General features: G+C 38.9%; 1 protein-coding gene across 1 annotated transcript; it reads left to right on the plus strand.

Moving 5' to 3' along the window:
* Positions 1-5,619: 5,619 nt before the first annotated feature.
* LOC145537589 (heat shock transcription factor, Y-linked-like) lies at positions 5,620-7,503 on the plus strand. Its single transcript, XM_081568284.1, has 2 exons — positions 5,620-6,266; positions 6,698-7,503. Exons 1-2 carry the CDS (start codon positions 5,754-5,756, stop codon positions 7,427-7,429), a joined length of 1,245 nt encoding a protein of 414 aa, XP_081424410.1. The 5' UTR covers positions 5,620-5,753; the 3' UTR covers positions 7,430-7,503.
* The last annotated feature ends 16,775 nt before the right edge of the window (positions 7,504-24,278 follow it).

A 24,278-nucleotide genomic window follows, 5' to 3' on the forward strand; every position in this document is an offset into this window, starting at 1 on the left:
TGACATGAGTCAGCCACGGGTGTACATGGGTTTCCCATCCTGAACCCCCTCACCCCAATTCCATCCCTCTGGGTCATCCCAGTGCACCAACTCTGAGCACCCTGTCTCATGCATTGCACCTGCACTGGAGGTCTGTTTCACATATGAAAATATACATGTTTCCATGTTATTCTCTGAATCCATCCCAGACTTGCCTTCTCTCACAGAGTCCAGAAGACTCTTCTATACATCTGTGTCACTTTTCCTGTCTTTCACATAGGGTTATCATCACTATCTTTCTGAATTCCCTGTGTGTGTGTGTGTGTGTGTGTGTGTGTGTTTGTGTTATTGGTGTTTTTCCTTCTGGCTTACATCGCTCTGTTTAATAGGGTCCAGTTTCATCCACCTCGTTAAAACTGGTTCAAATGCATTGTTTTGAATGGCTTAGTAATATTCCATTGTGTATATGTACCACGGCTTTCTTAGCCATTCGTCTGCTGTTGTACATCTAGGTTGCTTCCATGTCCTGGCTATTATAAACAGTGCTAGGGTGAACATTGGGGTACACGTGTCTCTTTCAATTCTGGATTCCTCGGGGTGTATGCCCAGCAGTAGGACTGCTGAGTCATATGGCAGTTCCATTTCCAGGTTTTTAAGGAATCTCCACACTGTTCTCTATAGTAGCTCTAATAGTTCGCATTTCCATCAACGGTGTAAGAGGGTTCCCTTTTCTCCACACCCTCTCCAGGATTTATTGTTTGTAGACGTTTGGATAGCAGCCATTCTGACTGGTGTGAGATGGTACCTCATTATGGTTTTGCTTTGCATTTCTCTGATAATGAGTGATGTTAAACATCTTTTCAAGAGTTTGTTAGCCATCTGTATGTCTTCTTTGGAGAAATGACTGTTTAGTTCTTTGGCCCCTTTTTTGATTGGCTCGCTTTTTTTTCTGGAATTGAGCTGCAGGCGTTGCTTATATAGTTTTGAGATTAATTCATTGTCAATTGCTTCGTTTGCTATAATTTTGGCCCATTCTGAAGGCAGTCTTCTTCCCTTGCTTATAGTTTCCTTCACTGTGCAAAAGCTTTTCAGTTTATTTAGGTCCCATTGGCGTATGTTTGCTTTAATTTCCATTACTCTGGGAGGTGGCTCATAGAGGATCCTGCTGTGATTTCTGTCAGAAAGCGTTTTGCCTGTGTTTTCCTCTAGGAGTTTTCTACTTTGTGGTCTTACATTTAGATCTTTAATCCATTTTGAATTTATTTTTGTGTACGGTGCTAGAAAGTGTTCTAGTTTCCCTCTTGTACAAGTGCTTGACCAGTTTTCCCAGCACAACTTGTTAAAGAGATTGTCTTGTCTTCATTGTATATTCTTGCCTCCTCTATCAAAGATAAAGTGTCCATAGGTACGTGGCTTGGACCTCTGGGCTTGCAATTTTGATCCATTTATCTATATTTCTGTCTTTGTGCTAGAACCACGCTGTCTTGATGACTGTAGCTTTGTAGTATAGCCTGAAATCAGGCAGGGTGATTCCTCCAGGTCCATTCTTCTTTCTCAAGATTGCTTTGGCTATTCGAGGTTTTTTGTAATTCCATACAAATTGTGAAATTATTTCTTCTATTTCCCTGAAAAATACCGTTGGTGGCTTGATAGGGATTGCATTGAATCTATAGATTGCTTTGGGTAGTATACTCATTTTCACTATATTGATTCTTTCACTCCATGAACATGGTATATTCCTCCATCTATTTGTGTCCTGTTTGACTTCTTTCACCAGTGTTTTATAGTTTTCTATATGTATATATAGGTCTTTTGTTTCTTTAGGTAGATATATTCCTCAGTATTTTATTGTTTTCATTGGAGTGGTGAATGGAATGGTTTCTTTAAGTTTTCTTTCAGTTTTCTCCTTGTTAGTGTATAGGAATGCAAGGGATTTCTGCGTGTTCATTTTGTTTCCTGCAACTTTACTATATTCATTGATTAGCTCTAGTAATTTTCTGGTGGAGTGTTTAGGATTTTCTCTGTAGAAGATCATGGCATCTGCAAACAGTGAGTGTTTTACTTCTACTTTTCCAATCCGGGTTCCTTTTATTTCTTTTTCTGCTCTGATCGCTGTGGCCAAAACTCCCAAAACTATGTTGAATAGGAGTGGTGAGAGTGGGTACCATTGTACTGATCCTTACTTTAGGGTCATTGCTTTCAATTTTTCACCTTTGAGGATAATGTTTGCTGTGGGTTTGTCGTATATATCTTTTATTATGTTGAGATTTGTTCCTCCTTTGCCTGCTTTCTGGAGGGTTTTGGCGATAAATGGATGTTGAATTTTGTCCAAGGGTTTCTCTGCATCTATTGAGATAATCACATGATTTTTATTTTTCAATTTGTTAATGTGGTGTATTATGTTGATTAGTTTGTGGATATTGAAGAATCCTTGCATCCCTGGGATAAATCCCACTTGGTCATGATGTATGATCGTTTTAATATGTTGTTGGATTCTGCTTGCTAGAATTTTGTAAAGGATTTTTGCATCTATGTTCATCAGTGATATTGCCCCATGGTTGTATTTATTTATTTATTTATTTATTTATTTATTTATTTAATTATTTTCGTGGCATCTTTGTCTGGTTTTGGTATTAGGGTGATGGTGGCCTCATAAAATGAGTTTGGAAGTTTCCCCTCCTCTGCAATTTCCTGGAAGCATTTGAGTATGATAGGTATAAGCTCTTCTCTCAATTTTTGGTAGAATCCAGCTGTGAAGCCGTCTGGTCCTGGGCTTCTGTTTGCTGGAAGATTACTGATTACCCTTTCAATTTCCGTGCTTGTGATGGGTTTGTTAGGATTTTGTTTTTCTCCCTCGTTCAGTTTTCAGAAGTTGTACTTTTCTAAGAATTTGCCCACTTCTTCCAAGTTGTCCATTTTATTGGCATATAGGGGTTGATAGTAGTCTCTTATGATCCTTTGTATTTCTGTGTTGTCTGTTGAGAACTCTCCATTTTCATTTCTAATTTTGTTGATTTGATTCTTCTCCCTTTGTTTCTTGATGAGTCCGGCTAATGGTTTGTCAATTTTATATATCTTCTCAAAGAACCAGCTTTTAGCTTTGTTGATTTTTGCTCCGGTCTCATTTGTTGCTTTTACATTTATTTCTGCTCTATTATATGATTTCTTTCCTTCTACTAAGCCTGGGGTTCTTGAATTCTTCCTTCTCTAGTTGCTTTAGGTGTAGAGTTAGGTTATTTGTTTGACTTGGTTCTTCTTTCTTGAGATAAGCCGCTTTTGCTATGAACCTTCGCCTTTGCACTCATTCTACAGCGTCCCATAGGTTTTGGGTTGTTGCGTTTTCATTTTCATTTGTTTCTATGCATATTTTGATATCTTTTTGGATTTCCTCTGCGATTTGTTGCTTATTTAGCAGCGTGGTGTTCAGCCTTCATATGTTTGAATTTTAAATAGTGTTTCTCTTGCAGTTGACATCTAGTCTCAGTGTACTGTGGTCAGAAAATATGCTTGGAATGATTTCAAGGTTTTTTGAATCTACCAAAGCTGGACTTATGGCCGAGGATGTGATCTGTCCTGGAGAAGTTTCCATACGTACTTGAGTAAAAGGTGAAACCCATTGTTTTGTGGTGAAATGTCGTATCGATATCAATTATGTCTAACTGGTCCATAGTATCATTTAAGGTTTGTATTTCCTTGTTAATTTTCTGTTTACTTGATCTATCCATAGGTGTGAGTGGGGTAGTAAAGTCTTCCACTATGACTGTGTTATCATTAATTTCCCTTTCATGCTTGTTAGCCTTTGCCTTACATATTGTGGTTCTCCTATGTTGGGTGCGTATGTATTTACAATCGTTATATCATCTTCTCGGATTGATGTTTTGATCATTATGTAGTGTCCCTCTTTGTGTCTTTTCACAGGCTTTATTTTAAAGTCTATTTTGTCTGATATGTGTATTGCTACTCCTGCTTTCTTCTGGTCTCGACTTGCTTGGAATACCTTTTTTCCAGCCCTTCACTTTCAGTCTGTATGTGCCCCTTGTTTGGAGGTGGGTCTGTTGTAGACAACATAAACAGTGGTCTTGTTTGTGTATCCTTTCAGCTAGTCTTTGCCTTTTGGTTGGGGCACTCGACCCATTTACATTTAAGGTAACTGTTGATAAGTATGATCCTGTTGCCATTTGATTTGCTGTTTGGGATTCGAGTTTATACAACCTTTCTGTGTTTCCTGCCTAGAGAAGATCCTTTAGGATTTGTTGAAGAGTGAAAAGAAGAGTTGGGAATAGATGTCTCTACAGTATCTTCATTAGTCCGAGGTAATAAGAAGAAGCATGTTAAAGCAAGGGGTAATGTGGATGATCAAAACTCTGACTTTCATCCTGAAACTTGAGGACAGAGTGTATTTTCAGCCTGCACAAGTTTAAATGTGCCATTCATACGAAAGCCTTCTACCATCCAGATAGCTGCTGAAACAAGTGCCCCAACTTGAAATGATTTCTCTTCTCCATCGTAAATATCAGTTAGACCACAGGAGCATACTGTGATACATCAATCTGCAGCTGCTTTAGGTGTTGTTGTTGTTGTTTTAATTGAAGAGAAATTGCTTTACAGAATTTTGCTGTATTCTGTCAGAATTCAAAATAAATCAACCATAGAGGCACATATATCCCCTCCCTCTGGGAGTACCCTCCCATCTCCCTCCCCATCCCACAATCTAGCTTGAGCATTTGTCATGGGATTTCACATAGCAGCTGCACTAAATCAAATGGCTCTAGTGAAAATTTTGCAGCTATGTCTACTTCTGTTTCTCCGTACCGCAACTTATGTCCATTACAGAACAGTTAGTTTGGACCGAGGGTGGAGCCTTCTACCTTTCCAGGTTGGTATGGTAACATGTCAGCCCATGACCGTCCTTTTCCTAAACTACAACAGTCAGGCAATTTAGTTTTCCCAGTGCCAAAGATCCCTGATACATCTGCTGCTTCTCTTTCAAGATCCACTCATCAACCATCTTCATTATTTGAAAACTGTCCTAATACAACTGATGTACCAAATGGGTGTTGGATTATGGAGGATACCAAAGTGTAAAATTAATGTTGGGAGATGTCAACAAATTCCTACAATTCTCTTATTTGAAGAAAAAAGTTACATATTCATCTTCATAGGGCCAATTTCTATTTTGGAATAATTAAGAGTAAAATGAGTCTTTCTTTCCGTGCCTGACTATTTTACTCTGCATAATATAAACACTTCTGTGCAAGGTCATAAAATAAACACTACACTTGCTTTCACTGAAACCCACAGTCAGTTGATTGACTTCATTGCATAGAAGTGAGCAGACCCATGTTTGGTTTGGTAACAGTCCTGAATGTTAAGAATATGTGTATAGAAGGGTGATCAATCACTTTTATTTCAGGAACCAAGTAGACTTATTGATGTGATTTTTCTGTGTAAAAATTCTTTAGCAATGACATTTTGCAGGTTTCATGTTTTTGGTTACTGTTTATGCAAGCAGCCTTTATTTTAAGTTGATGTAGAAGTAAACACTGGTTGAACATTGCCCTTCAATTGCTAGAAGACCAGTGACTTTATGATGTCAGCGCTACTCTTCAATTGCTAGGAGACCAGTGACTTTGTGATGTCACAGCTTTTTGACTTTGAGAACCATGCTGATGGTCTTGAGAGTTTATCTCTGTACGCCAGCCAAGCAGCATTTGAAGTTGGAGTGTGTAAAGTCAGACAAATGAGAAAAGTATCTGAAGAAAGATCTCTCTGAGATGGCACACATTCCTTCAGAAATTCAAGATGTGCTTCGTAACGATGTATCAAGTGGTTCCAAAACCTCCATTGGATCGTCTTCGTGTGATTACACACTTACTGGGGACTCAGTTTTGAGATCTATGATTGAAGAATATGCTTTCCAGGCTTTGTCTAAGGAAGCTGGGATAAAAAGGCCACCCTACACATTTTCTGTCTCTGAAAGAAATGAGTGGAATGATTTTCTTTCCCTCACTTTTCCACAAAAACTCTGGACTATAGTTGAAAGTGATCAGTTTGAATCTATTTGGTGGGATGAGAGTGGCACTTCTATAGTGATCAACGAAGAACTCTTCAAGAAAGAAGTCTTGGAAAGAAAGGCCCCTTTCAGAATATTTGAAACTGATAGTATGAAAAGTTTAGTTAGCCAGCTTAAACTTTATGGGTTTAGTAAAAAGCGACAAACTTTTCAAAGATCTGCTTCACTCCCTGACTTTCTGGAAGAAGAAAACAATGTCTCTGTTTTGAGCAAGGTAATCCAAAATTTCCACTTACTGTCAATATGTAAGATTAAATCATGTGACTTAGAAAGCATGTTCACATATGTAGCAAAAACCGAATTTAAAATTGAGATAGCAAACTGTTGAACACGTTTTATTTTTTGAAGTTGAGAACAGCTGGAGGTTAAAATATTTGATACTTAATACACTCTCCTAGCAACTTGAAATCAGATACATGTCCTCAAGCTACTTTAAGTGGTATTTACTGTATATATACAACATATTTTTTAGTTGAGGAGCATACTTGTTTCTAACATGTAAGGTGTTAAAACTACTAATGGAGGTGTTGTCTTTGATTCTATTTAATTGGCATCATTAAAGGAATACATTTTTATAGTTTAACTTTGCTTGTCAGTTTTACCTTCGTTTATAAAAAACTAAATAATTGTATCCTTTGATTTTAGTTACAGATCTACCATAATCCAAATTTCAAAAGAGGCTATCCCCAACTTTTAGGAAGAATGAAAAGAAGAGTTGGGATTAGCAATGTGTTTCCGAAATCTTCACTAGTTCCAGATTACGAGAAGAAGCATGTTAAAGCAAGGGTCAACATAGATGATCGTAACTCTGGTTTTCATGCTCAAACTAGTGGAGAGAGTCCATTTTCAGCTTCCACCAGTTTAAGTGTGCCTTTCCCACAAAAGACTTATACCAGCCAGATAGTCCCTAAAACAAGCGCCCTACTTCCGCGTGACTTTCCTTCCCCATCAATATCAGTTAGACAAAGAGAACAGAACGTGGTAGATCAACCTGCTGTTTTAAACCAGTTGAGCATTTTTAATTGGCACTTCCATAGCACCTACACTCAAGCAAATGGCCATGTTGAGGACTTTGCTACTACCGCTACATCTACTTCTCAGAACCACATCGTATCTCCATTATGGAGCAGTTCTTTTGGACTGATGGTGGAGCCTTCTACATTTCCAGACAGGTATAGCGATATGTCAGCCCATGACAGTCCTCTTCCTAACCAGCAACAGAGAGGCAACTCAAGGTCCCCAGTGCCAACGATCGCTTATACACCCACCTCCTCTCTTTCAAGTCAATTCATCAACGATATTCCTTATGTGAAAACCATGCTAATTAAAACTGACCTATCAAATAAGTATCAGCTTATGGAACCTAATGAAGATTAAAATTTACGTTGGGAGATGTCAACAAATACCCACAATTCTTGTATTTGAACAATAAAGTTACACGTTCCTCTGCACAGTTTTGTTTTCTATTTTGAAGCAATGAAGAGTAAATTAAGGCTTTATTTCAATGTCTGGCTATTTCTCTGCACTCTTTTATAAACTCTTCAGTTCAAGAAAACATCCGTTAGGCATCCTAGGTAAATGGCACCTAGCCTATTGTTTCTAAGCAAGAAAATGAGAACAAAGGGAAAAGAGGTAATGGATGGAAAGTGATTTGGGAAATCATCCCTGCTGAAATGAATGGGTGTCTAAATGAGGATGGTACGGGTGAAGGAACACATACAAATAAAATCAAAACAAGTGCACCTACACAGTACGAACCTTAGTGCATTCACAGTTACATGATATTCTATTACGTATCGGTAGAGTCTTAAGATAGAGAAGGAAATGGTGCCCCGCTCCAGTATTCTTGCCTGGAGAATCCCGTGGAAAGGGGCTCCTGGTGGGCTGCTGTCCATAGGGTCGCACAGAGTTGCACACAACTGAAGTGACTTAGCAGCAGCAGAGTCTTAAGACATTAGACAGGAGATTGTCTTCATTCTAGAAATTCATTTCATACTTGAAAATATAAATATTGTAGCATGTCCAAAATTAGGAGAACCGTTATACCATCACTGTGATACCAACGATTACAGGACATAATCAGTGACTGGACCATGGCCAGCACAAGATAGGTATTTTACAAGTGGTACTGTATAGGGTCATTTTAGCTCTGCTCTCCTTAAGGCGTACCTTTATTTCCTGCCACCATGATTCCACCCTATATTTCCTAATGCATATTTAGATTTTGCTTATCTGTTCCCTCAGAGACAAAATAAATTCCTCTGGTGATTGCAGCACCTCAGGATGGTTAACAAGTTCTTTGAAGACATGATATTTGTTTTCCGTAGTAGTTTCAGTACCATTCTCTTACACCGTGCTTCTGGAGCTACAATCACACACACTGCTTTCAGATGTGCTAAGCCCCTTCTCACAACTTTGCCTCAACTCTTTCTTGGGGTTGGAAGGAACCTCTGTTCGCCCTCCTACCAAGGTGAGCACGGATATCAGGTCTTCAATGTGTTTGGGGTCTACCCTCTTTTCTTTGTGTATCTTTCACATCAGCTAAAACGTGTACTTACTGAATTATCAACAAGGAAATGTAATCACGAATCAAATGCTATATACATTACTCAACAACATCCTATAACCTGCACTATTATCATAATTGACCTTTCCTACTTACTGAGAATCTTTTCCCGGTTGATAAATATATATCTTATATGTTCATGAGTGTCAAATGTGGGAATTCAAATTATAAAATGATTGCTGCTCTCATGAAGTTTACAGTCTATAACAACCCATACTAGTCATGTTGTTTCAGGCCCCAGTTCCCTAAAATTCAGTAGTAGTTATAGAGATATTTATGAAAAAAACAAACAAACAAAAAAGAATCATTCATTTTAATTCTCTAGAAAAGTCATGGAGTAAGGAGGGATCAAAATCAATGGCTGATCCTTCACATAGTTCACAATGAAAGAAGATGAGCAGAGTGTCTGCCAGTTGGACCCCCCAGACTGTCATGAACACTACCTAGAAATCTTGGCAATCTCCACTTTGTGGCCATTTCTTTAGACAGTAGTAGCAATATCAAGTCATGGCCCTGTTTTGGTGTGGTAACCCACATAGGACAACACCAAGTTAAGTTCACCGTTCTCATGTTTGGGGCTAATGCAGAGTGAAAGCTGTGGACTATTTGTGTAGATAAGGGAGGTGTCCAAACAGCACACGCTTTTTCTTTCACTGAAAACTTTCATTAAATTTGGCTGAGAACACTATACTTTAGAGAGGTAAGCATTTTGCAGCAATTGTAAGAGTTATTGAAATCGGTGTCCTTAGTTATCCTTTCAAGCGCAAAGTCCAATGGTCTGGTTTTCGATTTCAGGCATCTTACTATGGAGCCAAATTTGCATGCTTTGAGAAATAGCACCTTAAAAGCAATCACATCTTCTATTTCATTGCCGTGTACTGATTATTCCTGCTCACTCCCTTTGATCTTCTTTTCCTGTTCTGCTTTGAGGGGCAGGTCCTTCTCAAAAAGAATAGGATTAATTCCCTTAGTGCTCTGTGGTAACTTGGAAAAGGCATGGATAAGGACATGCAATATATTATGTGGGAAAGCTACTGTTTTTGTTCCCTCCTGAAAACATAGTATTAAATTGTACCTCAATTGTCCTACCACGGGAAGCCTGGTTACATGATGCATTACCTTGGTCATCAATTCCCATATGGCTTTAACATATCAGTACCTTTAATTCTCAAAAGCTTATAGAGAAAGTATCTCAATACAGTAGGGAAATATTATACATGAGTTCAGTGTTCTTTCCCGTACTTATTTATTTTATAATTTGTGCCTAAAATAGTAAAAGTGAGAACAAAAATTCAAGTGAGTTAACGCAGTGAGTTAAACACAGAAGATTGAGACAAGAAGTAGAAAAATTGATGGGAGAAGATCAGAGGATGAAATTGGGTGCTTATAGTGGAACAAGCAAATGTGTAACTGCAGGGCCTAAATAGCTCAATATGACTTCACTATTGTTACCCTACAAATTATTTTCATTTTAGCAAATCACAGAATAGTCTTACATGCAAAGTACTTTAAGATCCCATGGAATGCACAACAAAGGTATATCTTTTAAAGCATTCTGATTTAAAATGTCGCTAGAGACATATCATTCAAGTAGAAAATGATTTCCAAAATTAAGCCTAGAGACAAGTATCAGAGAAACTTTGGGAAGTTCATAGGTGTCCTCCAGTGAGTCCTTGGGTTTTCTTTTCTTTTTGTAATTGTGTTTAAGCATACAAGATCGTGACTGTGCTTGTGTGTGTGTGCATCAGATTAAGAATGTGAGTGTATGTCTGGGCTCTCTTTTGGACTTTTATGTTAGAAATTTCAGCTGAAGAAATAGTTCATTCAAAAATACAGCCAGGCACAAATTAAACTGCCCATTCAAAACTCTTCTTTCTCTTTTCAAAGTGCAAGACAAATGGATGCGTCAAAGGTTGAAAGCATTTCAATAATAACCAAGCTCCTCCGCCCAAACATAGTTAAAAACTATGGTACTCTCCCAATCAACCCAGCAAAAGATGCGTGGGACCTTAGGTATCTATGATGTCTGGCAATAACAAAACACCCACCCTCTAATACGGCAGTACTCAAGAAGGCCATGTAGAGGCCTGGAGTTTCAACCAGGCCTTCCTGTAATAGGATACGACCTTCCTATAGGAGGCTGCACACTCACCAGTAATGAACACTCTTAGGCATCAAATGAAACTAAGGACGAAACCTGGAATTCTCTTCCCACATGGTGGAAGTCCCCTTCCCCCTTCCCAAGTGGGTGTGATAGACAGTTAAAATGAAAGGAAGTTATAACATGGCTCACATTCTTCTTACATAATACCTGAAATGTCCAAGCCCCACCACACTACTAAGCAGCTGACTATACAGGTCTTCTGGTCTCAAATCTGTGTGACAATCATCACATAAGAATTTTATGAATATTTGAGATGCATTGATAGTGCGGATCTGTAAAGCTAAATGTCTTTGAGATCTGACTCAAATAGGAAAACTGTGTACTCCCTGTCTTCAGTTTTATGGGGATTTCACATGCATTCACACACTTCCACAATGCTCAACCTTCATCTGAAGACAAAAACTGTGACATTAAGAGAAGAGGAATGGTCTATTCACAGAGAAGGCCAGCGGTAAAGTCAAAATGGATGCAGTTTCCTGCCTACATCCCTGCTCAGTAATGTAACCGCTTGTAAGCATTCCTAAGGGCGACTAGGATACACAAGTCAAAGATGCTTCTCCCAGGATTACAGAGTTGGATTGAGAACTGTAAGTTTGTTTACCTCTCATCCCATTCTTAAGATCACAAACCATAACTGTTAACCCATCAGAAGATGGGCAGCTCTAGCACATATTTAGAGACAATGCCTGCTTCTGCCTAAGACCAAGGTTGTAGATCCAAGTGGCATATAGGGTATGGTTTCCATCTCAGGATACCACATGACTCCCCAGGGATTCTCCTTCTCTGGAAAGCTCTCAAGAGATGTTGTGAGAAGAATACTTTGAGGGTGGAAAACAAGGAAACCGACAAGAGTTGTGTTCTTTCTAATTGTCCTCAGTCTCACTTTTCATCCCATGTATAATGACAAAGTCTCCCAAGCACTGCCAATACCAATTTGTTGATGTTCTTCAGCCACTCAGTCTTGTCTGACTCTTTGTGACTCCATGTACAGCAAGAACCCTGGGTTCCCCTGCCTTTCAAATCACCAGTTTACTCAAACCCATGACTTTTGAGTCAGTGATGCTTTGCAGCCATCTCACCCTCTGGCATTCCCTTCTCGTCCTTCCCTCAATCTTTCCCAGCATCAGTTTCTTCCCAGTGATTTCACTCTAGGCCCTAGATGGTCAATATATTGGCTCTTCATGGTCAGCGTGAGAACTTCCGTGAATAGTCTGAGTTGAACTCCTTCATGCTTGGCTAGTTTGAACTCCATGCTCGCAACGGAACTCTCACACATCTTCTCCAGACCCACTACTGCAAAGCATCGATATTTTGGCACTCAGTTCCTGGGGTCCTGCTCATTCCGCCATACGTTACTCCTGAAAATCAACTTTACCCATTCGGATCTTTTTCAGTAATCACTCAGCTTATTAACATGGTGTCTAGACTGGTCGTAGCTTTTCATCCAAGTGGCAAGTGCCTTTTCGTTTCGTGGCTGAAGTCACTCCCCGCAGTGATATCAGAGGTCAAGAAAGTGAAACCTGTCACTGAGTCAATTGTATCCTATTGCTAGATCTCAAAATGTTTGGACCACATTCCATGGTCTTATTTTTAGTGTTCGTTGGTTTGTGTTTAGATTGAGTTTTGTTTTTTTTTTTTATAAATTTATTTATTTTACTTGGGGGCTAATTACTTTACAATATTGTAATAGTTTTTGCCATACATTGACATGAATCAGCCATGGGTTTATATGTGTTCCCCTTCCTGGACCCCCCACCCACCTCCCTCCCCATCCCATCCTTCTGGATCATCCCATTGCCCCGGCCCTGAGCCCTTGTCACATGCATCGAACATGGAATGGTGCTCTGTTTCACATATGACAATACACATGTCTCAATGCCATTCTCCCAGAACGTCCCACCCTCACCTTCTCCCTCAGAGTCCATAAAATTGTTCTATGCATCTGTGTTTCTTATTCTGTCTCGCATATAGGGTTATCGTTACCATCTTTCAAATTCCATATAAGATTGAGTTTTAATCCAGCTTTTCCTGTCACCTCATCAGAAGGCTCTTTAGTCCCTAGTGTTTTTCAGCCATTTGTGTGTTGTCATCTTATAACTAAGGTTATTCACACTTCTCACAGTAATTCTGTTTCCAGCTTCAAATTCTTTCAGCAAGTTACTGTCCATGGTATACTCTGCACAGAAGTCAAATAAGCTGGGTGACAATATAGAGCCTTGATGTATTTCCTTCCCTATTTTGTACCAGTCCGTTGTTCCTTCTCCAGTTCCAACTGTTGTTTCTTGACCTGCGTGCACCTTTCCCAGGAAACAGGTATGGTGGCCTTATATTCTTATCTCTTTAAGAATTTTCCACAGTTTGTTGTGACCCACACAGTCTAAGGGCTTCCCCTGTGATTCAGATGGTAAAGCGTCTGCCTGCAATGGGGGAGGCCCAAGTTCGATCGCCGGGTCTGGAAGATCCCCTGGAGAAAGAAATGGTAGGTTACAGTCCATGGGGTCGCAAAGAGTCAGACACAAATGAATGACCTCACTTTCACATGCAGTCTAAGCCATTAACAGAGACAATAAAGGAGACGTAAATGACTTTATGAAACACCCTTGCTTTTTCTCTGATCCAGACTCCAATTAAGGTTTACCTATTAAGATTAAATGACTAACTACACCTGCCTGCTCGCTCTCTCTCTGTTTCAAGTTGTTGCTGCTACTGCTGCTAAGTCGCTTCAGTCGTGTCCGACCCTGTGCGACCCCAGAGACGGCAGCGTACCGGGCTCCTCCGTCCCTGGGATTCTGCAGGCAGGAACACTGGAGTGGGTTGCCATTTCCTGCTCCAATACATTTAAGTGAAAATCAAAAGTGAAGTCACCCAGTTGTGTCCGACTCTTCACGACCCCATGGACTGAAGCCTACCAGGCTCCTACGCCCATGGGATTTTCCAGGCAAGAGTACTGGAGTGAGATGCCATTGCCTTCTCCATTTTTCAAGCTATCATCTACCAACTGTTACATTCCTGGGCACTTGCCATCTTCTTGTGGGCTCTCCTGGTGGCTCAGTTGGCAAAGCAACTGCCTGCAATCTGGAGACCTGGGTTCACTCCCTGGGTCGCGAAGATCTCCTGCAGAAGGAAATGGGAACCCACACCAGTACGCTTGCCTGGAAAGTTAGTATTAAATTATGACCATGCCCATCTCTGACCTTTGACACCCACTTGAAACAGTTAAGTTTCCAGAGCAGAAAAAGGAATCTGTGCTCCGGGAAAATGTCGGGACAATTTGACAAATAGCTAGATATTTTCAGGAACGGACTTTTTGAGCCCAATATCTGTATCATCTTTTATCTGCAAAGGAACTATGTTTCCTCAAACTGATGACAATTCCTCATTAGCAGAAATTTCAGGAAAAATAACTCGGCTTATCTGCATGTTCGAAGTCAATGTTGTACCAGTTATGTGTGTATGCATGAAAGCTCCCATTAAACAGATAAATTCACATCAACTAAAGTTTGTTGCCTTACTGGCATGCATAAATGAATTACAGAGCCTGCCTAGAAAGAAAAGCAGAAGTTCTGATTGGGCAGATAATAAGAAGACGTTGAGAGCAACTCTCTTCATGGGGGCATCACAAATAATACTTCTATAAAGGCAACAGTTCCCCGAGCACATCCAATGAATATTAGCAGACGACCTTGCTCAACTATATGGGAACAAGACATAACTGGGAAGAATGGAAGGAAGATGGGAGAAGGAGGATGAGAGGAATAGAACCAAACCTGTGTCTTGTGGTGGGAGATGGAGAAGCAGGGGATAGATTGAGGATTCAGGTAAGTCACCTCAGTAAACTTAAATTACTTTTGACTGAAAGGAAGCAAGGTGAAGAAGCTGATGAAATATAGCTTGTCTAGAGTGAGAATCAAACAGAGAATGTGTGGTGTGGTCCTACATGTCCCAAACTGCCATGCAGGTCAACCAGTGTTCATAGGGCCTGGAAGATGAAACGTGGGGTTAGAAAGCCAACCTGGGAGTGAACTGCGTTTGACTACGTAGAGATGGAGTGATGGTTCTGGGATGTCAAAGTGCATAGGAAGGAATGCTTTTTGAAAAATCCCAAACTGACAGAGAAGCGGGACCTTAGGGTTCAGTCACACAGAGGAGGTAACACCATTGAATCCTCCCCCTCCCCACCCCCACCCTTTCCCACAAGCTGAGACCTACTATCAGGCAATAGAAAACAACTAGCTAGAACTAACACTCATGCTTCTGCCACCACAGGCTAGAAAACGATCCCAGTAGGGCCATAAATTTTCTGCCTGTGGTTGCAGACTCTTTGTCTATGGCATACAAAAGGGACAATAGATTTCCAATGAATGCAAATATTCAGGCTCTGGCAGCACTAAAAGCAAATAGGAGTTATCCGAGATTAGAGTCTGACCTGTCCCTACTGAAGATCCAAAGTTATTTCTGCCCTCGTTTGGGCACGCTTTCTCAAGAGGTGGAGCTGTGCTGTGGCTCGTGTTCAGGACCAGAACACTGACAGCAGGGACCCTAATAACATTCATTATACTGACCATGTTTTGCTATGCTGTGTGGCTGGTTCACTCGTTTTCTCACTTGTAGGCTTTCTCATTGTTCTTGATTATTTACTGTTTTAAGGTTGTTTGCATCACATATTTATTTTTTTTTATTTTTTAAATAAATTTATTTATTTTAGTTGGGGGCTAATTACTTTACAATATTGTAATAGTTTTTGCCATACATTGACATGAATCAGCCATGGGTTTACATGTGTTCCCCTTCCTGGACCCCCCACCCACCACCCTCCACATCCCATCCCTCTGGGTCATCCCATTGCCCTGGCCCTGAGCCATTGTCTCATGCATCGAACATGGAATGGTGTTCTGTTTCACATATGATAATATACATGTTTCAATGCTATTCTCCCAGAACGTCCCACACTCACCTTCTCCCTCAGAGTCCATAAAATTGTTCTATGCATCTGTGTCTCTTATTCTGTCTCGCATATAGGGTTATCGTTACCATCTTTCAAATTCCATATCATTTCACACCAGTCAGAATGGCTGCTATCCAAAAGTCTGCAAGCAATAAATGCTGGAGAGGGTGTGGAGAAAAGGGAACCCTCTTACACTGTTGGTGGGAATGCAAACTAGTACAGCCACTATGGAGAACAGTGTGGAGATTCCTTAAAAAACTGGGAATAGAACTGCCATATGACCCAGCAATCCCACTGCTGGGCATATACACCGAGAAAACCAGAATTGAAAGAGACGCATGTACCCCAATGTTCATCGCAGCACTGTTTACAATAGCCAGGACATGGAAGCAACCTAGATGTCCATCAGCAGACGAATGGATAAGGAAGCTGTGGTACATATACACAATGGAATATTACTCAGCCATTAAAAAAATACATTTGAATCGGTTCTACTGAGATGGATGAAACTGGAGCCCATTATACAGAGTGAAGTAAGCCAGAAAGAAAAACAACAATACAGTATACGAATGCATATATTTATTTTTTGTATGTATATAACACGTACTTTGTTTTCCTGCTTTCTGTGCCTTTTGTTGATGTCGTTTCTTGTCATGTTTGTTTTAATAGGTATATATTTCTATGTTAACTGTGATTTTCTGTTGTTCTGTGGGAAAGCTCTTGTCGTTTTTGTCAGATTTCTTTCTTTATTTTTTTTCTTTTATAAATTTATTTATTTTAGCTGGGGGCTAATGACTTTACAATATTGTAATAGTTTTTGCCATACATTGACATGAATCAGCCATGGGTTTACATGTGTTCCCCTTCCCGGACCCCCCACCCACCTCCCTCCCCATCCCATCCTTCTGGATCATCCCATTGCCCCGGCCCTGAGCCCTTGTCACATGCATCGAACATGGAATGGTGCTCTGTTTCACATATGACAATACACATGTCTCAATGCCATTCTCCCAGAACGTCCCACCCTCACCTTCTCCCTCAGAGTCTATAAAATTGTTCCATGCGTTTTTTTTGTTTTTTTTTTTTATTTTTTTTTATAAATTTATTTATTTTAGTTGGGGGCCAATCACTTCACAACATTGCAATAGTTTTTGCCATACATTGACATGAATCAGCCATGGGTTTACATGTGTTCCCCCTCCTGGACCCCCCACCCACCTCCCTCCCCATCCCATCCTTCTGGATCATCCCATTGCCCCGGCCCTGAGCCCTTGTCTCATGCATCGAACATGGAATGGTGTTCTGTTTCACATATGATAATATACATGTTTCAATGCTATTCTCCCAGAACGTCCCACCCTCACCTTCTCCCTCAGAGTCCATAAAATTGTTCCATGCCTCTGTGTCTCTTATTCTGTCTCGCATATAGGGTTATCGTTACCATCTTTCAAATTCCATATATATGCATTAGTATACTGTATTGTTGTTTTTCTTTCTGGCTTACTTCACTCTGTATAATGGGCTCCAGTTTCATCCATCTCAGTAGAACCGATTCAAATGTATTTTTTTTAATGGCTGAGTAATATTCCATTGTGTATATGTACCACAGCTTCCTTATCCATTCGTCTGCTGATGGACATCTAGGTTGCTTCCATGTCCTGGCTATTGTAAACAGTGCTGCGATGAACATTGGGGTACATGCGTCTCTTTCAATTCTGGTTTCCTCGGTGTATATGCCCAGCAGTGGGATTGCTGGGTCATATGGCAGTTCTATTCCCAGTTTTTTAAGGAATCTCCACACTGTTCTCCATAGTGGCTGTACTAGTTTGCATTCCCACCAACAGTGTAAGAGGGTTCCCTTTTCTCCACACCCTCTCCAGCATTTATTGCTTGTAGACTTTTGGATAGCAGCCATTCTGACTGGTGTGAAATGATACCTCATTGTGGTTTTGATTTGCATTTCTCTAATAATGAGTGATGTTGAGCATCTTTTCATGTGTTTGTTAGCCATCTGTATGTCTTCTTTGGAGAAATGTCTGTTTAGTTCTTTGGCCCATTTTTTGATTGGGTCGTTTATTTTTCGGGAATTCAGCTGCAGAAGTTGCTTGTATATTTTTGAGATTAATTGTTTGTCTGTTGCTTCATTTGCTATTATTTTCTCCCATTCTGAAGGCTGTCTTTTCACCTTGTTTATAGTTTCCTTTGTTGTGCAAAAGCTTTTAATTTTAATTAGGTCCCATTTGTTTATTTTTGCTTTTATTTCCAATATTCTGGGAGGTGGGTCATGGAGGATCCTGCTGTGATTTATGTCGGAGAGTGTTTTGCCTATGTTTTCCTCTAGGAGTTTTATTGTTTCTGGTCTTACGTTTAGATCTTTAATCCATTTTGAGTTTATTTTTGTGTACGGTGTTAGGAAGTGTTCTAGTTTCATTCTTTTACAAGTGGTTGACCAGTTTTCCCAGCACCACTTGTTAAAGAGATTGTCTTTTCTCCATTGTATATTCTTGCCTCCTTTGTCGAAGATAAGGTGTCCATATGTGCGTGGGTTTATCTCTGGGCTTTCTATTTTGTTCCATTGATCTATATTTCTATCTTTGTGCCAGTACCATACTGTCTTGATGACTGTGGCTTTGTAGTAGAGCCTGAAGTCAGGCAGGTTGATTCCTCCAGTTCCATTCTTCTTCCTCAAGATTGCTTTGGCTATTCGAGGTTTCTTATATTTCCATACAAATTGTGAGATGAATTGTTCTAGTTCTGTGAAAAATACCATTGGTAGCTTGATAGGGATTGCATTGAATCTGTAGATTGCTTTGGGTAGAATACTCATTTTCACTATATTAATTCTTCCAATCCATGAACACGGTATATTTCTCCATCTGTTTGTGTCCTCTTTGATTTCTTTCATCAGTGTTTTATAGTTTTCTATATATAAGTCTTTTGTTTCTTTAGGTAGATATATTCCTAAGTATTTTATTCTTTTTGATGCAATGGTGAATGTTATTGTTTCCTTAATTTCTCTTTCTGTTTTCTCATTATTGGAGTATAGGAATGCAAGGGATTTCTATGTGTTAATTTTATATCCTGCAACTTTACTATATTCATTGATCAACTCTAGTAATTTTCTAGTAGAGTCTTTAGGGTTTTCTATGTAGAGGATCATGTCATCTGCAAACAGTGAGAATTTTACTTCTTCTTTTCCTATCTGTATTCCTTTTATTTCTTTTTCAGCTCTGATTGCTGTGCCCAAAACTTCCAAAACTATGTTGAATAGTAGTGGTGAAAGTGGGCATCCTTGCCTTGTTCCTGACTTTGGGGAAACGCTTTCAATTTTTCAGCATTGAGGATAATGTTTGCTGTGGGTTTGTCATATATAGCTTTTATTATGTTGAGATATGTTCCTTCTATTCCTGCTTTCTGGAGGGTTTTAATCATAAATAGATGCTGAATTTTGTCAAAGGCTTTTTCTGCATCTATTGAGATAACCATATGGTTTTTTTCTTTCAATTTGTTAATGTGGTGTATTACTCTTTCTTTATTTTTTACGTGGCACTCTGCTCTAGTGTTGTTTTATGTCTTGCAAGTTATTCGCTTAGTTGTATTTTTGGTTCTATGTTCTTCCCTGTTGTGATTTTTGCTTGTGTTATTTTCTTTTTTTGTTATTATTATTTTTTTCTTTGATTTTGGTTTCTTACAATTTGTCTGACTTCCTTTGTTTCCTCTGTCTAATCTTTTACTATGTGATCTTGGTTCTCTGACCAGAAGTTGGGCCTGTTCTTCTAGAGTTTCAGCACCATATCGAAGACCATAGAGTACCAGAGAATTCCTGGTTCCAGCGAATATTAATTGGTGAGAGTGTCTATGAAGGCTTCCATCGCAAACTAAGAACCAATTCCACTCAAAAGGCTATATTATCCAGAGCTGATGCCTCATGCCACACAAAAAAGCAGAACAGAAACACAAGCCATATCATCCACAGATGGACTGCCTAAAGTCAGACTAAACCCGTACATACCTGCAAAAGATACCACCGTGAGAGAGAGAAGTGTCAGCTGTGGAATATAGATGCCAGAGAATATAGTTGCCAGTCCCTCCCCCTCCAAGGACACAGAAACCACTGCACCAAACTTATCCAGTCAGGGTGCATTTGGAAGCAAGAACTGCAACCCTGCACCCTGGGAAGAAAAGACCATTAACATAGTAAGATAAACAAATGTGAAGAAAGTCAAGTACGTTGCAGGCAAAGAAACAATGTTAAAACACATGAGACATAATTAAAGAGGAAATAGGAATTGTCACTGAAAAAGAATTGAGAGGAACGATAGTAAAGATGATCAAACATCTCAGAAAATAAATGTAAATCATGCAGGAAACATTTAAGAAGGGTGTGTGAATGATAGCACAATAACTGCTGTATGTGTGCTGTAGGCTCATCCATGCCTTTGTACAGCAGAAGCCAGAACAACATTGGAAAATAATTATCTTCCAAATTAAAAACGAAGTAGTAAAAGAAAAACAGACTTTAAATAACACAACAGACCTGGCAATTCAACTGAAACTTAAGTAGATTTCTTCAAAAAACCAGCAGAAGGCAGTTCCTTTTCAAGGGCAAATGAAACATGTCCGGATAAATCAGAAACCGGATCACAAATCAGGCCTTGGCAAATTTAAGTTAATCAAAATGTTATCAAGCTTTTTTTTTTTTTTTACTGCAATATATGTTACGATTTGAATGTCAGTCATGGTGTGTGGTGGGGACAAAACAAAAAGAAACAAACAAAAATATAAATAACAAAGACAAAACAAACAAACACACAAACACCTGAATACATTCAGTCTCATGCATATACCTCTTCATGGCCAAGAAATACACGAAAAATCAGACAGAAAAAAAAAAAATATATATATATATATTCATAGAAACAAATGACAATAAAAATGCGATTGCATAAAACCTATGAAACAGGATAAAACACTAAAAGAGTAAATATTATAATAAAGGAATGTCTCAAGTAATCAACCTAACAGTACAACTGAGAGAATTAGAGAAAGAAGAAGAAACAGAAAACCCAAATTAGTTTCGGGGAAAAAAAGAGTCACTGAGACTAGAACAGGAAAACAAAAGAAAAAATATAAACAATAGCAAAGATCAATAATGCTAAAAGGGAGCTCTTGGAGAGCATAAAGAAAATACATAAATCATGAGCCAGACTCATCAACAAAAAAAGGGAGAACACTCTAATCAATAAAGTTAGACATGAGAAAGGAGACATTATAACCGATACCACAGAACATCAAAGGATCATAAGAGACTACAACAAACAAGTTTAAGCCAATAAAATGTAGAATCTGGAAGCCACAGACTAATTCTTCGGAACTCAAGTAAGATGAAACATAAAATATGAACACAGCATTACAAGCTCTAATATTGAAACTGTTATAAAAAATTTTCCAGTTAACAAACTCAAGGTCCAGATGGTGTCACAGATAAATTGTATGAACCATTAAGAGAATTGTTAACACATACACTTCTAAAACTCTTCCAAAATACTACAGTGGTAGGAAAATGCACAAACTCATCCTACGAGTACAGCATCACCCTGATAGAAGACCCAGAGGTAACACAGAAAAGGAAAATTATAGGCCACTATCACACAGTTGAACATAGATGCAAACATCCTCAACAAAATACTCCCAAGAAGAATCCAACAGCACATTAAAAGTATCCAACAGCTTAATTAAGTGAGGTTTTCCCCAATATGCAAACATCCTCCAGGATCTGCGTATCAGTCCATCAGATACACCATAACAAATTGAAGGATTAAAACCATATGATCACCTCAATAGATGCTGAAAAATCTTGGATGAAATTCAAAAATCATGTGTGATAAAAAACTCTCCCGAAACTGAGCATAGCAAAAATTACCTCAACATAATAAAGGCACACAGATCAAAACTACAATGAAGTATCATATCACACCATCGAGCATGGTGATCATTATAAAATCGACAACAGGGTACTTGGCTAGTGGTCCAGAAGCTAAGACAGCATGATCCTAAATCAAGGGTTCCATGTTTGATCCCTGGTCAGGAAATTAGATTCCACATGCAGCAATTAAACCCTGATGTAAACAAATGAAGAAGTAAATGTGTGTGTGTGTATGCATTCATATTCATAAATTAACAAATATGTGTTTACACTATACTATACATTCATAATATAGATGTTACATAAAAATAATTATATTATAAATTAACAAGTATATACACAAACACACACACACACAAATATAAATCTTAAAACAATAAATGAAGGATATGATGTGGAAGAAAGGGAACCCTTCACAGCGTTGTTAGGAATGTAAATAAATACTGACATGATACCGCAGAGTATGAAAGTTCTTTAGAAAACTAGCAATAAAACTACCATATGACCCCCAAATCACATTATTAGACATATACCCAAATGAAACCACCTTTGAAGAAAAAAGGTGTATCCCAGTATCCATTTCAATACCATTTACAGTAGACAAGTTATGTAAGCAATCTGGGTGTCCATTTACTGAAGAATGGATAAAGAAGTTATGGCACATGCTCAGGATGGAAACTTTCTCGTGCACAAAAAGGAAAAAAAACCAATGGATTATTTCTAGAGATATGGATGAATCTAGAGCCTATTATACAGAGTGAAGTAATTCAGAAAGAAGAAGTCCAATATTGTAGATTAATGCATATATGTGGAATCTAGAAAACTGGTTCTGAAGAATCTATTTGAAGGGTGGGAAAAGAAATGCAGAGGTAAAGAACAGACTTGGACACAGAAGTGGAAGGAGATAGTGGAATGGATCGAGCAAGATGCCCAGGCATATGTATAATACCAAGTATGAAGTAGTTAGCCAGTGAGAGGCTCCTCCTCAGGACCCTGGGGTGCCCTAGGGAAGTGGATTGTGGAGTAGGAGAGGAGGCTTAAGAGCAGGTGGGAGGGCTTCTCAAAAGGGAGGCTCATGCATATATACTGATAGATGATTTACATTGTTGTACAGCAGAAAGTACCAGACATTGTAAAGCAATCACACTCCAATTTCAACTTGTTTCTTAAATTGGAAAATGGATGTCAGTCCTTGGCCAACTTGGGCAAGTAGCAAGAAATGCATCACAGTGCATAAGTCAAGTATAATGTGTACCAGTGCATATGTCAAGTAAAATCTGCACCAAAGACTGCTTTCGTATGTATAGACAAAACATAAAGCAAAAACTTAACAATTTAGAGCTAACCTAGCCAGAATAAACTCAGACTCTAGACATAAGTGTTCCTCACTTCATTTGATTGGCAATGTTTCTCAAAGGAAAGAGCGGTTACCAAATGATGTCAACAATTTATAGAAACACAAATTCCTTCATGTTTTAGTACACAATAGTAAACCTTTGACATTCAGAACTATCCTAAGTAGGAAATTATAAATGTAGTTTGAAAGTTTGAAATGCTGTACAAGGAACACTTCTTTTTTAAATCCTGGAATCTGTGTGACTGACTGGGAAAAATGCACAGCCTAAAATTTGAGAATTTTGTTTTATTCATCTAGACTTTAGTCCTGAGGAGGATTTACTCCTGACGAGCAACTTCTCAAGTATTTCTGAAAGACCATTCTGAAGAGGGAATGGAAGTGCCAGGGTGTATAAAAGTTTCACAATGATCATGGAGGCAGCATGTTCATATATTGTGGTTAATTAAAGAAAACTGGACATCTCAAGTTAATGGGTTTAGCATGATTCTACCTATGGCAAGATGCAGGAATCTGGGCTTCTTGAGATAATTTCTTCAATAGGCACTATAACTAGGGCCAGTGTCCTGTTCTTTTCTGTGTCAGAGTCACTTCTGGCAGCACAATTGGTGGCAGCTGTGGTAATTGAAGGCTTGATGATGGGCGGCCTGACTTCATCCAGAGTCCTCTCAGGGCTCACATTCAGGGATGGCTGCAATGGCTTATGACTTGATGACTGCAACATCCTTTGGTTACTGATAAGGCTGACAGCATACTTAGTTCACAGTGTGCTCTACTCTCTACACCCTCAGAAAATGTTACTGTTTGTAGTAGATTCATATACCCCAAGACAAGCTGACTGTGGGCTTTTACCTCAACAGGACCTAAAGTGGCCTTAATATAATGAGAAAAGAGTTAATACAGGTTAATGCAAGTCCCAACGAGATAGGAAAGAGAAAGGGACATCAAATTTTCAAGAACATGGCTAGAAACTCTTCCTGATCAAGGAAGAGTAAACAGGGGAGGTTTGTGGTGCTTTCCAAACACATATGTTTATATATATAAAGATATGTATATATATATATATCTTCACTGATGTATACGCATAGACATGTTTACGTATACTATGCATATATGCATCTCTACTCATATGTGCGTGTATATATCTATATCTATATATAGATAAATATATATGTATGTATACACATAGTTATATATCTATGTATATCTGAATATTCTCTAGAATATTCTCAAGCATAGCTTTAATATTAAGGCATAAAACAATTAAATTT

Source organism: Giraffa tippelskirchi, chromosome Y (assembly GCF_054371585.1).
Source record: "Giraffa tippelskirchi isolate mGirTip1 chromosome Y, T2T-mGirTip1v1.2.pri, whole genome shotgun sequence".
NCBI classification, from domain to species: domain Eukaryota; kingdom Metazoa; phylum Chordata; class Mammalia; order Artiodactyla; family Giraffidae; genus Giraffa; species Giraffa tippelskirchi.